This window comes from Lupinus angustifolius, chromosome LG15 (assembly GCF_001865875.1).
Source record: "Lupinus angustifolius cultivar Tanjil chromosome LG15, LupAngTanjil_v1.0, whole genome shotgun sequence".
NCBI lineage: Eukaryota > Viridiplantae > Streptophyta > Magnoliopsida > Fabales > Fabaceae > Lupinus > Lupinus angustifolius.
This window is the reverse complement of record NC_032023.1, coordinates 19,565,845-19,579,158: the sequence shown is the minus strand read 5'-3', so window position 1 is coordinate 19,579,158 and position 13,314 is coordinate 19,565,845. Positions and strand designations below refer to the sequence as shown.

General features: G+C 28.5%; 1 protein-coding gene across 2 annotated transcripts; it reads left to right on the top strand.

Moving 5' to 3' along the window:
• Positions 9,340-10,850, top strand: LOC109327413 (zinc finger protein 3-like). Of its 2 annotated transcripts, XM_019560550.1 has the most exons (2): positions 9,340-9,877; positions 9,956-10,850. In XM_019560550.1, exons 1-2 carry the CDS (start codon positions 9,690-9,692, stop codon positions 10,656-10,658), a joined length of 891 nt encoding a protein of 296 aa, XP_019416095.1. In that variant the 5' UTR covers positions 9,340-9,689; the 3' UTR covers positions 10,659-10,850. The 2 variants fall into 2 exon arrangements, with proteins under 2 accessions (XP_019416095.1, XP_019416094.1); XM_019560549.1 differs by having other exon boundaries at positions 9,341-10,850.

The following is a 13,314-nucleotide window of genomic DNA, read 5'->3' as shown; positions in this document are numbered from 1 at the left end:
AGTGTTATGACTTATGAGACAAAAATGGGAAATATAATTTAAAAGAGAACTGTTGGTCCAGTTATCCACTGATCCAAAATGTCAAGAGTTTAATTTCTGAAATCATATTTATTTGGAGGACAGTCACACACGTCAAAAGAAATAGTTCAAAATACCCTATGTAGTAAAAAAAATAGAGGTCAAATATTTATTATTGAATGAGATAGAATGCTTTTAATGATAGGATTTAATAGTTATACACTAACAGTGTAAGAATTTTTTACATTATAGTAATCATTCACCATTGATTTGTTAACTATTATTGACTTTCAACTAAAAGTAATACAAATCAATGAAATGATATGAAATTTTACATTATCAATGCATAAATCTTAAACTCTTAATTATAATATTTATAGACTATCAGTATAAAGATTAATATATAGTCAATAATTATCATTTATTTATATGTACTACTTTTTTGGAGAGAGTTATGATGAGTAAATATAAGTGGTAGATAATACTCAAATGGTATATAAAACTCATCTTCATACATCTTTCTCACAATCATTCAAAATTACAAATATTAAGGAATTATAGCTGGGAGTTTTCTTTTTAATATTTCAAGCATACCATCCGACTATCATTATTTACATTTTGTTATAAATCTTTTACTCTTAAATAAAAATTGACTAATGATGCATTCATGTACACACAAAAAAGTTATACTAAGTTTTTTTCGATGAAAAAAATAAAAGTTATACTAACTATGGATATGAATATTAAACTCTTATTTTTAGAGTATTTATAGTTTAGTTTAGTCCAATATGTGACTTTTTATGGAATGTTTTACTATATATCTATATTATATATACACTATATACTATATATAAAGGGAAAACATTGTATACTTTTTCATTTCCTATTTTACTCTTAATCCTTTTTAAATTCTACAAAAAATATATAATTATATTGTATTCACCATTAACATATTAACCATCCTCTCATCTTAATTTAACAATTAAATAAATATAAAAAATAAAATGCATCAAATAAAATTTACAATATAAATTATATTTAATATAAAAGATAGTTTGATTCACCAAAATAAAATATATAAAATTTAAATCTTTACCTTCAAAAAGTAAAAAATGTGAGCTAATAGTCACTAACTGTCTCTCACTACACTAGTATAACATAATGGAACAAGAGCCATATCTAAAACCATACATGATTTTGAGATTAGATAAATCCAACTCTCATATTTGATTAGATCAATATAAAGCATTCATAAAAATAATATGTGATTAAATCGAAAGTAAGAGGCTAAAAAGAGAAGACCATCAAAATTATTTTACATGCAAAACTTGACAGCTCCTAAGAAATCATTAAGATAGTTATTTCAAAAAACCAAACAGTCTTAATTTCTAATATAATGTAGGACTGGTTGATTTTATTATAAAAATATATGTACTAACAATCTTAATTCTTTATTTTATTATAAAAAACCAAACAGTCTTAATTCTTTATTTTAACTTTATTAAATAAAATAAATAAATATAGAATAATGAATCTCTATTTTTTTCTTATGATATAGAACAATAATATATCAGTGTTTTAAATTATAGTTACAGTCATCATTATAGTTATCTATCGTAATTGTTATCATTATATGTTGGAACGTAGTTGTTGGTTTGTGAATTATTTTAATTATTTTATAATTAAAAAATAGCTTTTAATTTGAAGCAGATTGATATGACTACAACATTGTAATTTGATATCACATTATAATTATGATGTGATATAACTGTAATTGTAGTTGTCACCATAACTATAGTATTGCATCACGATGTATATAATTTAAATGGTTGATGTGGGTTATGGTCTAACGGAATCTAAAATGGTGGATGAACAATTTTTCCATCCAGTCTTGGGCAAAATAAATCCTTCAGAGGGGAATAATAGCTAGTAAAATTCCGTTCTTCAACAATAAGAAAGTCATTTTTCTTAACTTCGAAACTAGAAAACTACAAATTTGGACGAGATGAGAAAGTATGTGAGGTCAAAGATATCAAAAGGGAATATACATTTATATCTTGCTTATCTAGGGTTTAAATTCTGATAAATTGATAACAACATGTGACTAATCAATCACAACATTAGAGCGTGGGTAAATGTGTGTTATGATTTATTAGGTATGACTTTTAAAATAGCCATTAAAAAATTAATCACGTTTATTACAAAACTAAATAGTAAATAAATTATAAAATATGTTCACGAGGGAGGGACTAAAGTCCCTGCTTGTACCCATTAAATCTGTTCATGCTCTTCTAAAATCTTGGACAATATTAGTTACACATTAATTTCTAAAATCTTGGGAGCGCCTTGTTTTACTTCTACTCCCTTCTAGGTGTCTCAATCCTTTTAGGGTTGGCTAACTGAGAATTATAACTTTCGTCGTAATCTCCTCTTTTTAGTTTGCATTTGGTGGGTATGGAGATGAAAAAACAACTCTATTCTTAGAGATACTATGTGGGATGTTAATCTTGTGGCTCCTAATGCTCACCATGACCGATGGAAGTGGCGTGACCTTGGGTGTTCCTCAACATTGGAGGAGAACCTCTCCCTGACTCACTAGGTGTATTTGGAGATGGGTTTTTTCAAACTCAATATCGATGGTAGCTGTATAAGAAGCTCTTGTACAAGGGAAGGGAGATGTTATTCGAGATAACACATATTGTTAGATGGTTGATTTTTTAGCTAACTTCGGAGAGGGATCTTCTATTTTAGCATATATTTTAGCTATGGAGCATGGTTTGTCATTGGATGGAACATGGGTTTCGGGAAAATAATTATGAAAAACGACTGTCTTGAAGTTGTTCAAATTATCTCTTAGGATATTCAAATTCGGATTACTCATATTTTGATTATGGTCAACAATGTTCAATCTTAGTTGAATCATGATTGGGTAGTAGAAATGAAGTTCATTATTAAAGAGGCTAATTCAGTGGTTAATTACATGGTTAAGATTGGGTCTTACTCTCCTGAAGAGTTCAAGACCTGACATTCAGTTCCAGTTGCAATCCTTGTTTGACTTGGATCACTCTCTTCTTTCTTAATTTGGTATCTTATTTCTATTGTATCAAAAAAAAACTTTTGCACTTAGTGTTGTGTTTAGTCAAGTGTTAAGTCTCACATTGGACATATGGGGAGAAGTAAAATAGTTTATAAATAAGAAATATTCATAGAATTAATGCCTCAAAGTTTTAGTTTAAGACGTGGTGTCTCATTTGTGTCTACAACTTCTAAAATATCATTAAATATTTCAATGAAAAATGAGTATCCTAAAACCCATAAATGGATATATATATAATTAGAGACATGAAGAAGTGAGTGCTTTAAATAATTTATTGACGTGGAAGACACATGTGCCTATACAAGTAAAAAGCTAAAACACAGTCATGATATCTATTTAATACTAGGGTATAGTTTTTTATATGATTAAAATATTGTATATTATGAATATGTATTACTTTATTTTTGAGTAAATGAAAATTAATGTATAAATAATGGGTGATTGTAAAAAAGTCTTATACGGTAAATTTTGTTCATATTAAAGTATTTAACTTAACTATTAGTTGAATCCCTCATTCCACTATGTTGACCACTGTCTTTGCCCCTTGGAGTGCCGGAAAAAAGCTTTAGCATATGATTTTTAGATATGATAGCAAAAGCCATATACTTAGTGGATGTTGATTTGTTCCTCTTTATTTTTTTTAGAAGGGAAATATTAATATGTTAGTATTTTGGGGTGACAGATTTGAACATTTAATTTATTTATTACTTCATTTCCTAATTCTTCCACTCTTACCACTTAACTACTTTATTACTACATCTTCCTCTTTGTTTTCAATTACCTTACGAATTAGGGGTTTCTGTTATGATTGAAGGAGCTCATTCCAATTTCAAACAAAATATTTTAATCTTTCTAAAAATAAACTTTACTTACAGATTATTCATCTCTAACTATCATGTAAAGTACACCCGTTGTGCAAAATAAAGAAATTATCTTTGGGTATTAGAAAGTTGGTTGTATGTAACCATAATTTCCACTGCAAACTCCTAATCATATCTAAAACCCCACCATAACGGAAGATAATAATGTGGCAACTATTGCCCTATAATTAGATTAGTTAGCTGAATTGGAGGTGTTATTATTATTTAAGTATATTAATTAGGGGGAAATTTATTAAGTAGATAATATACAAAACTTCTGTAAAAAGGTTCTCTAAAGTAATTTTGCTTCTAAGTGAGTAAACAATGATATATTCACTCATTAAAACAATCTCCACCATGGTTGTTATGGGAGAAGCTTAATCATTATTAGAATTGTCTATCCAATAGTTGCAACGTTAGAGCATGTTTAGCTGGCATTGCTTTTAGACAAACATGATGTGAGGTAAATGATGGAAACATGATTAATTTTTCTTTTCTATGTAGATGTAAAATGGGTATAGCCTGTATGCCCAAAAAAAAAAATTTGACAAATAAAATAGAGTAAGGGCAGAAGAATAAGAGTACACATATTCGTTACTTGATAAGTAAAAAACAATGAGAAAATATTTTCACTATAAGAAATTACGAGAAGTATAATGAATCTCTTGGAGAATTTCTCATAATATCACCAAAGTATGATGAAATAGAATATATATATATATATATATATATTATTTTACTAGGTTATTTAATCTTATTATTCGTAAGTGCCACCGTTGGGTATGGGACAATTAGGGAAACCTAACTTTTCTTTATCTTATAAAGATTTGTTTGGGAGTTGAATTTTGGAGGGAAATGAAGTGAAATAGAAAGCTTGAGAGTTATCCTAGAAGTGTATTTTGTGGCTTTCAAGCCTTTCATATCATTTCCTTCCTCTCCAAAATTCAACTCTCAAACAACCCCTAAGAAAATGTAACATGGTTGGCTATGTTGGCACCATATCTTTCAGCCGGTTAAATGAAGAAAAAAAAATGTAGAGTTATATAAAAGGTTATGCAAGACTAAGAAACTTAATGGATTATAGGGTTTGAGCTAATAAGAATGATCCAAGGTTATAAGGACCATTTACTCATTTTAATTATAAGCAAATGTATTTTGGAATAGACTTATCCAATATATAGAGATAGAAACTAAACATACTGAAGAAACCACGACAACCAATATTGATTAAAAAAACAGATTGAAGAGAAAATTGCTTCTTTACTTCTTGGAGTATGCTCCTCTAATCACATTTTGAAAGATCCACGCGCATTATATGCATCTAGATATGATCCTGTGAACTCATTAATTTATGATTATTCAAATAACCATCGTGGGTTGTCCACTTTCATTCAAATAAATTTCTATTTTGCATGATGATTTTGAGCTTATATAATAACATTATCTTAAAGATTCAACCGTGGAACAAAATCTTAGGATTCCTCTTGCTTTTTGAAAGCACATGACTCTCTTTTTCCAATGTTATTTAGTTAGTTATTATTTGTTTTTGGGTTGTTGGGAGGTAGGACAGTACAGCCTAGCTTGCTTAATGTATAACTTAACTTTTTGTGTAACAAAAAACTTCATTTTAATTATGAGTGCTCAAGTTTATTTAACGTTGTCTCTACGAGGTACACTGTATGTTCATGAAACAAAATGAAATCGCCGAGGATCATGTAATCATACTTTAATAGAGAGTAAAGTGGTTCCATAAGTTGTGTTAATACATTTATCAAGTAAGAGAACTTTATGGCTTAAGTACTACTCCGTATATTAGAATTTGTTACAGGAATGAAGCGTTTTTTATAGACTTAATTAAGTGCATGCATATCTTAAAACTATTAACCAATAACTACTTTTATAATAAAATTAAGCTACAATGCCGAAATACCACAAATGATTATAGGACAATTAGGATAGATTAGTGTCTTGATATAGATTGAGTTTTCCAGAACTAATTGATAAACTAATTAAAAGCTTATAAACTGATTAAAAGTTTGAGATAGGAGCTGAAAATGAAAATGTAATTGAATTAAAACTTCTTTAATGTAGCATGTTTGAATTTCAAGCTAGGCATTAAGTTTATACTTCAAATCTAGAAGCCCGATCTCTGTACTAAGTGCCAAAAAATGGCTTCGGAAGTTGCGGGGAATTTGTTCGTTGGGTCTTTTAGAGTCAATATTTTTTTTGGGCTTACTTTTTAACTAGGCATAAATGGTCTCATATTTTACTCATCTAAAGTTGGACCCTCATTTCAATTATACACCAACTATTCGATAATATAAAACATGATCATTATAATTAAATCTTACAATAAACTGAATTAATTTTATATTCTATTGATATTTGATTCATTATTTAGTTCAACACATTTTGTTCATATTATATATATGTATATACATACATGCATGTATATGTAGAATTTTTTAAATTTATACATATTAAATATATATAAATAGTTTAAAATATTTTACAATTATATATATATATATATATATATATATTCATATTCATATCCATATCCATATCGTTATTATTATTTGAGTTAATGAACAACATAAATGTTAATATTGTTAACTCACTTGAAAGTTTATAAATCTTAATTGTTGATATCGTTAATTTACTCAAAAATTTGTCAATTTTAATTAAGTCAATTTTGAGTTAGAAAATAGTTAAAATTAAACTCTTCTTTAGCCATTGGACTAAATCAAGTTTCAGTCAACTCATTTATATCCCTAGTTACGACCAACAAATATTAAACAAATTGTATGGTGATACAATAAATTTACAAAAGATCCCTATGAAAACAAAGTTACTTGTGTATAAATAAAAATTATTTGAGACGCTCATAATAATGCCTCACACATGGCGCACCCCTAATAGTACGGCCCTCCATAAAACAAACTGGGTTTTTTGAAAAGGGAATGGAATATCTTCTGATATAAGAAATAATTTATATCCTCCTGAAATTATGACATGTGTTTATTATTTTCTATAAAAATATTTTTAAAAATAGACAAAATAACACATATGTCACATTTTTACTGGTTAGAAGAGATAAATTATTTCTTAATACGAGGAGATATATTATTCAAATATATGAAATGAAAAAAAGAAATATAGTTCAGTTAGAGAAAGCACAATATATTATTTGCAAATTGTGAACACGACTTAGGGTTATCTTTAACTCGAGTGCATGACGCTCATAAATGATCTAACTCCACTCCAGAAAAAGAGAACCGAAAAAAGAAGGTTGGACTAAACTAGTTATCGGGTACTTTAATATGCATGGATCCTAATCAATTGTTTGTCCTATGTACTTTGCTACTTTTTTTTTTTTATCTTTTTGAGTTATAGTGTTCGTCTATATACTATATTTATACTTTTTTTAAGTTTCATACGTTAAATGATTGTGTTAGCAAAATATTAATCGATTATAAAGAAAATATCATTAATTAATTGGGTGGAAAAATAATTTGAATAAATCAAATTAATGAAGGATAATTTTAAAAACAATATATAATTATTAAAAACATTTAAGGATGCACGTTTTATAATTTGTGTAATATTATTATTACTCAAAAAATGTTATCATAAAAAAATACATGAGGAATTTTATTTCAAAACTCACTCATAAAGAAAATATGATTAATTAATTGAATAGAAAAAGAAATCAAATTAGTTAAATTTAGAGAAAAAATGTATGTACTGATCGTGTATCATTCACTATTTATGTTTAATCATCATTCACTCTTCAAAAAAGTAATACAAATAAATGATAAATAATATACTAATAATATATAAATCTTTATATTGATAGTATACAAATATTAAACTCTTAAATTTAAGGATTTAATCATATTTATTTGGTAATTTGCAGTGTTATCATAAAAAATAATGAAGGAGTATGTTTCAAAACTCACTCATAATGCTTTAAGGTGGGGATAGCATCTTCATAAATGAAGTGGTCAAAATGACTTGTGATTGTGGTAACAATAATTAGTATTAATAATTAAATATATGCAAAAGCTATATATTATAAGTAAGCCAAAAGTTTAATTAGGAGAGTAATCCTCTTACTTAATAATTATTAATAATGCCACTTAATATGAATACTATTACCAGATTCATTAATGGCAGCGACTCCAAATCAGCTTCCCTTTTGATTGTCGGCCATTTGTCGCTTCTTTCACGATGGATCAGATTTTTCTTTCTTCCAATTTTAATGCTAATTGTAAAAGAGTATAAGTTTTTTTGTCATTGTATATCTATTATTTTTAATGTATATCTATTATTTATATTTAAATATCACTAATTCTTTTAAAAATAATAATTTAAATAAATAATAAATGATATAATGAATATTTATAAATTTTTATACTATTAATACATTGATATTAATTGGAATGGTTCAGTCATCATAATTTCTTTTTATATTGTCATTATCTACATATTATATCAGTGCATTCATAAGATAAAAGTATAGTTGTTACAAAAAATTGTGCATGCAATTTCATTGAATGACTTGGAGGAGTATAATCATCATTAATTTGATGTTACAACGTAAGACTTCCAGCATTCATTTTCAATCATATTGATTGAGCTATTAATTTTTTTATACAATTTTTTTTTGACAAAGAGAAAAAAGATAAAATTGTTAATTGTCCAAATTTAAATATATCTACTATGCCTCACATCAGCTTATGGTTTATATAACCTAATTAATTGTATAGTACATTTCTTTAAAAAATTATCAAATAAACCTTTTTTTATAAGTAAAATTTATTAACAAACGGAGATAAAGAAAATATTACAATTACAAAATAATTTATTTGTGAGTGCTAGTTACATATTTGCATCATAATACATACCCTATCCCACTATTACGTTGCCTTACAATTTGTCCCATGTTTTTATATTTGGGTGATATTCAATTCTAAGTTAATTATTTTTATAGGTAAAGTATTTGAGGAGTAGGGAGGAGATAAGAAATTGTGTAGTTGCAGGTATTTCAATTCAGGTACTATTTTTACTTAAACTATTAATTTTATAGGTAAAGTATTTAAGCAATCGTTCCCCCCTTAACATGCTATATAAATAATTCTGATACTGTTTTGATCATATAATTTTTTTTCACAATTAAGAAAAAAGTCCATTTTCTCATGATGTATTGTATAATTTGTTGAGTGTGGGAAAAACTTCATGTATGCAAAATGAGCTAAAACAAAAAAAATATATGTTATTCTTGTAGTGCTTTTAAAACAAGTGTGATATTTTGTATGTTGATTTTTTAAAAAGAACATGTTCATAGGCCACTACAAAAAGTACCATACAAATAAACAACTGCACAAGTCTCAGTCTATTCAGCCAGCCACATGGTTGGGCACTTTCAATCAAAGTCAAAAGTACTGCATCAAGTTTAAACCAATCAGTGATGTCTTCCTAGCAATACAAGAAATGTTATCCATATACATTGTTTTGCACACGCCACTTTACAAATTAAAGTTGGCTCCACCAAAATTCATACACCTTTCCTATCTTTGGACACAATTGATATACTTATTATGTGAGTGAGGGGTAATGTGTTACTATAGCATTTTCAGAAAGTATACTATATTGTTTAGTGTTTTGACAAGATAAAATCTTCACCTTAGTTTATTCCATTTCTATACCAGATGATAATAATAGGAATAAAATGGGTGTTATATATACTCTCTTTTATCCATTTAAAGGTATATATGTACATGTTAAAATTTCTTAACCTACCACCAAGTGGACCTAGAATTGAAAAATACTCTACAATGGAAACACTCATGAGTCAGGAGCCTTATCTCTGTGATAACACTACAGAGCTTCCTCCAATTCCAATTACACCATTGCAGAATTCACAGGAAAATAAACAGCATCAATCTCATGAGGAACAAGAAGCAAAAAAGGAGGGAGAGACAGATACCTTATTGGATCTGAATGTTCCTTGTGATGATTCTTCTCTTGAATGCAGTCCAAAGCTAAATCTCATTACATGTTTGGATATGGATTCAGCTAACACTTCATCAGAAGAAAACCCTCCTGATCCTGAAGGTTTTGATGCAGCAGCAGAGCCCAGAGTATTCTCATGTAACTACTGCAAGAGAAAGTTCTATAGTTCTCAAGCTCTTGGAGGACACCAAAATGCTCATAAAAGAGAGAGATCAATAGCAAAGAGAGGTCAAAAATTAAGAACACATATAATGGCCTCAGCAGCAGCTTTTGGAATACCTTTTCTTCAAGGTATAGCATCTCTACCACTCCATGGTAATAGACCACTTGGAATTCAAGCTCACTCCATGGTTCATAACCCTTCTCAATATTTTTCATCTCATATTGCTGGGTATGGAAGCAATTATGGACAACATAGTTGGTCAAGATCAAGACCTGTTTTTTATCAACAACCTGGAATAGGGAAGCTAGCAATGGAAACTTCACATAAAACAGCATTATCATCAAGAGGGAGCAGTGTTGGTAGATTTGAAGCTGTTAATGTAAGAAGTTCTATGCTCAATTCTGCAGTCAATGAAGAAACAAGTGGATATGTTTTTAGTGGAACTCCTATGAAGAGTAATCAAGATGATATGAAGCTTCTTGATTTATCATTAAAGCTCTAATTAAGCATAGGTTTGTGTTATAGTCTGTAGTACTTATGGATTGGTATGGTTAAATAACGTTTTGCTAAATTTATCTTCCACCCGTTGTAATAAATATTTTGTACTATATAAATCTGTTTATTGGAGGATCAATGTTCTTTATCTGTTGATGAATTCAGTCATTAAAATCTAGCAAGTTCAGGTGTGCATTGACTTGAAGTTTTGAATTTCGTTGAGTCCTTTTTTCCATGACAACAATTTTATTTATGTTCTGTTCTGTCAATGCATAATAAATTAATCTAAGGTGAGGTTTTAATTAAATTTGAGCTATAATGTGCTATAACTGCTTCCAAATTATAAATCAAACCCGCCTTACTAATATAACATAAAGTTTGAAGTCTAATATGGACATCTAGTAACTAATGCAGGCATAAAATCAATTCACACTTGGTTTGAAGATTAGGAAGAAGGGGTAATATAAAGAAGGTTGATGGTTTAAATATCATCCACAACAAATACTAACATATTAATTTTGGCAGATAAAAAAATTCACACTTCGTTCAACAGTTGGCCTTCACAAGATCACAGGTATATATGTTATGCCACGTGCTAAAAGACAGATACCTGGTTTGTGAAAATTGATGTTTCCAAATACGCCGTTCTGGTCCAACAATTACAAGCATGTTCATATATATTTTCATGGGCTGTTACAAGCTAACTAATCCCGATGAAAAATTGTTCCATCAAAGATTCATGATATTTTATTCTAAAACTATGACAATAAAAACAGGGGAAAAAACTTGTCAATTCTCAGTTAAAATTAAGATTCAGGAGAGAGCAAGACAACGTGACTCCATGAATAAATATAGATATAAACAAAAATCAAATTAGTGGGGTAGTATTGGATAACATTATAAACGAATATTATCGGATTTTAAAAAATGAGACTGATTGTTTATGAACACATGGAACAGTATATTAGACTTGCTCTAAGAGTTTGGTTTTAGTATAGGATGGCATGTTTGTTCTATTTGGAAGGTGCATATACAGATATACTCAGTCACTATCATAAAGTGGTCTCAAATCTTGGAAAGATTCGTATGAGTTCATATTTAAGTATAAATAATAAAGTATTTGTGATAATTACACAGAAGCCCTTTTGCACAAAGACAAAATCTTCAAGTTTAAATAACAATTAAGTAATCGTAATGGTGACTCGTCTAAACCAATCGACTCATTCTGACAGCTGCAAGCAAACTATATATATTTCAAATATTTAAATACTGTGTCTAATATTATAAGCACTTTTTCTATCATTTTTTTATTTACAAGTAGGTTTTCTAGAATATATGAAAAAACGTTAATACACCAGTGTTTAAGTTTTGATATCATTTTCCTAATTTTTATTATGGACACCGCCGAATCTCCAAAGGCATCTTTTTTCGTGATTTATTTGTTGCTAATTGCTATTACGACATGATAATCAATCTCTCTGATTTTTTCATTACAAGCAAACATATACTTCTGAAAAAAGTAGCTACGAGGTAAGGCATCCTATGATTCCTATGCATATCAATAATGAAGTTATACGTATAGGAGACATGATACATACGAAAGAAAATATTCCATTATAACACGCATAAAGTAAGATAAGCAACCTTAGGAAGATAATCTATATTAATGTATAGATTAGTACCACTTGTTCTCCTAATTTTATTTTCTCTTGATTAATAAAGTTTCCATTTCTTCCTTTGTTTTTTTTTTGTTTTGACAATTCACTTATATAAGGATCATCTATTTTATAAACAAAATTCAATTCAGTAGTAAATAGGAGGATATGTAAGTACTCTATAAATGTACCCTCAGAAGGCCTAGTTCTTGAAGATGTGAGAGGGAGTGAAGTTCTGTTATCAGTTATTTGTGAGATAATTTTTGGGTTCACAGAGGGCTAAAGGCCCACTATATAACAGCAATAGAGTGGTAATAAGAGATCCCCGACCAAAAATAAAATTGCTCTATCTTTATAATATACTTTTGTCATAGGTCCAATACTGGATCAAAGATATGCAATTATATAGGTAAGGTACAGTTCATAAAAAAAATAAAGGTAGGAGACAGCTATCATTATTTTTTGCAAGGAAATTGAATGAGTATATGATCACTTTTGTATAATTGCATATCCCTTTAGACTATCATTTACAAAGAAGATGATTGCTAGATGAGTTATTAGCTTCTGTTTTTCTAGGTGTATCATTACAATTAGAAAATTTTCAATATAAAAAGTACAATCAACATTAATTAATGGTCTTTAGCTTTATAATTCTTGCCTTGGAAACTTTTAATAAAGTTCCGCCACTGAAAGACGAAAGTTATTTGTTGAGTGACAGTGATATTTCGCTGCACGTAGGCAAGTGAGAAACTGAGAAAGGTGCTATTGTAAATTTATCTGTTGGAGAGAGGTGAAGTACTTGTTCCGTTAGGAAGGGAATATATCAATCATGCGTGTCCTTGTAAATTGTGTTATACTTGAAGCATATAGTTTATAAGTCTCACATTTATTAGGTAGAAATCAAGTAACCTTATAATTTATATGATTCATTTTTATTGTGAAAAGGACTAAGTTTTGTCATGAAATAATCTTTCGGGTGGTGCTTCATTAACAAAGGGATTAACCTGG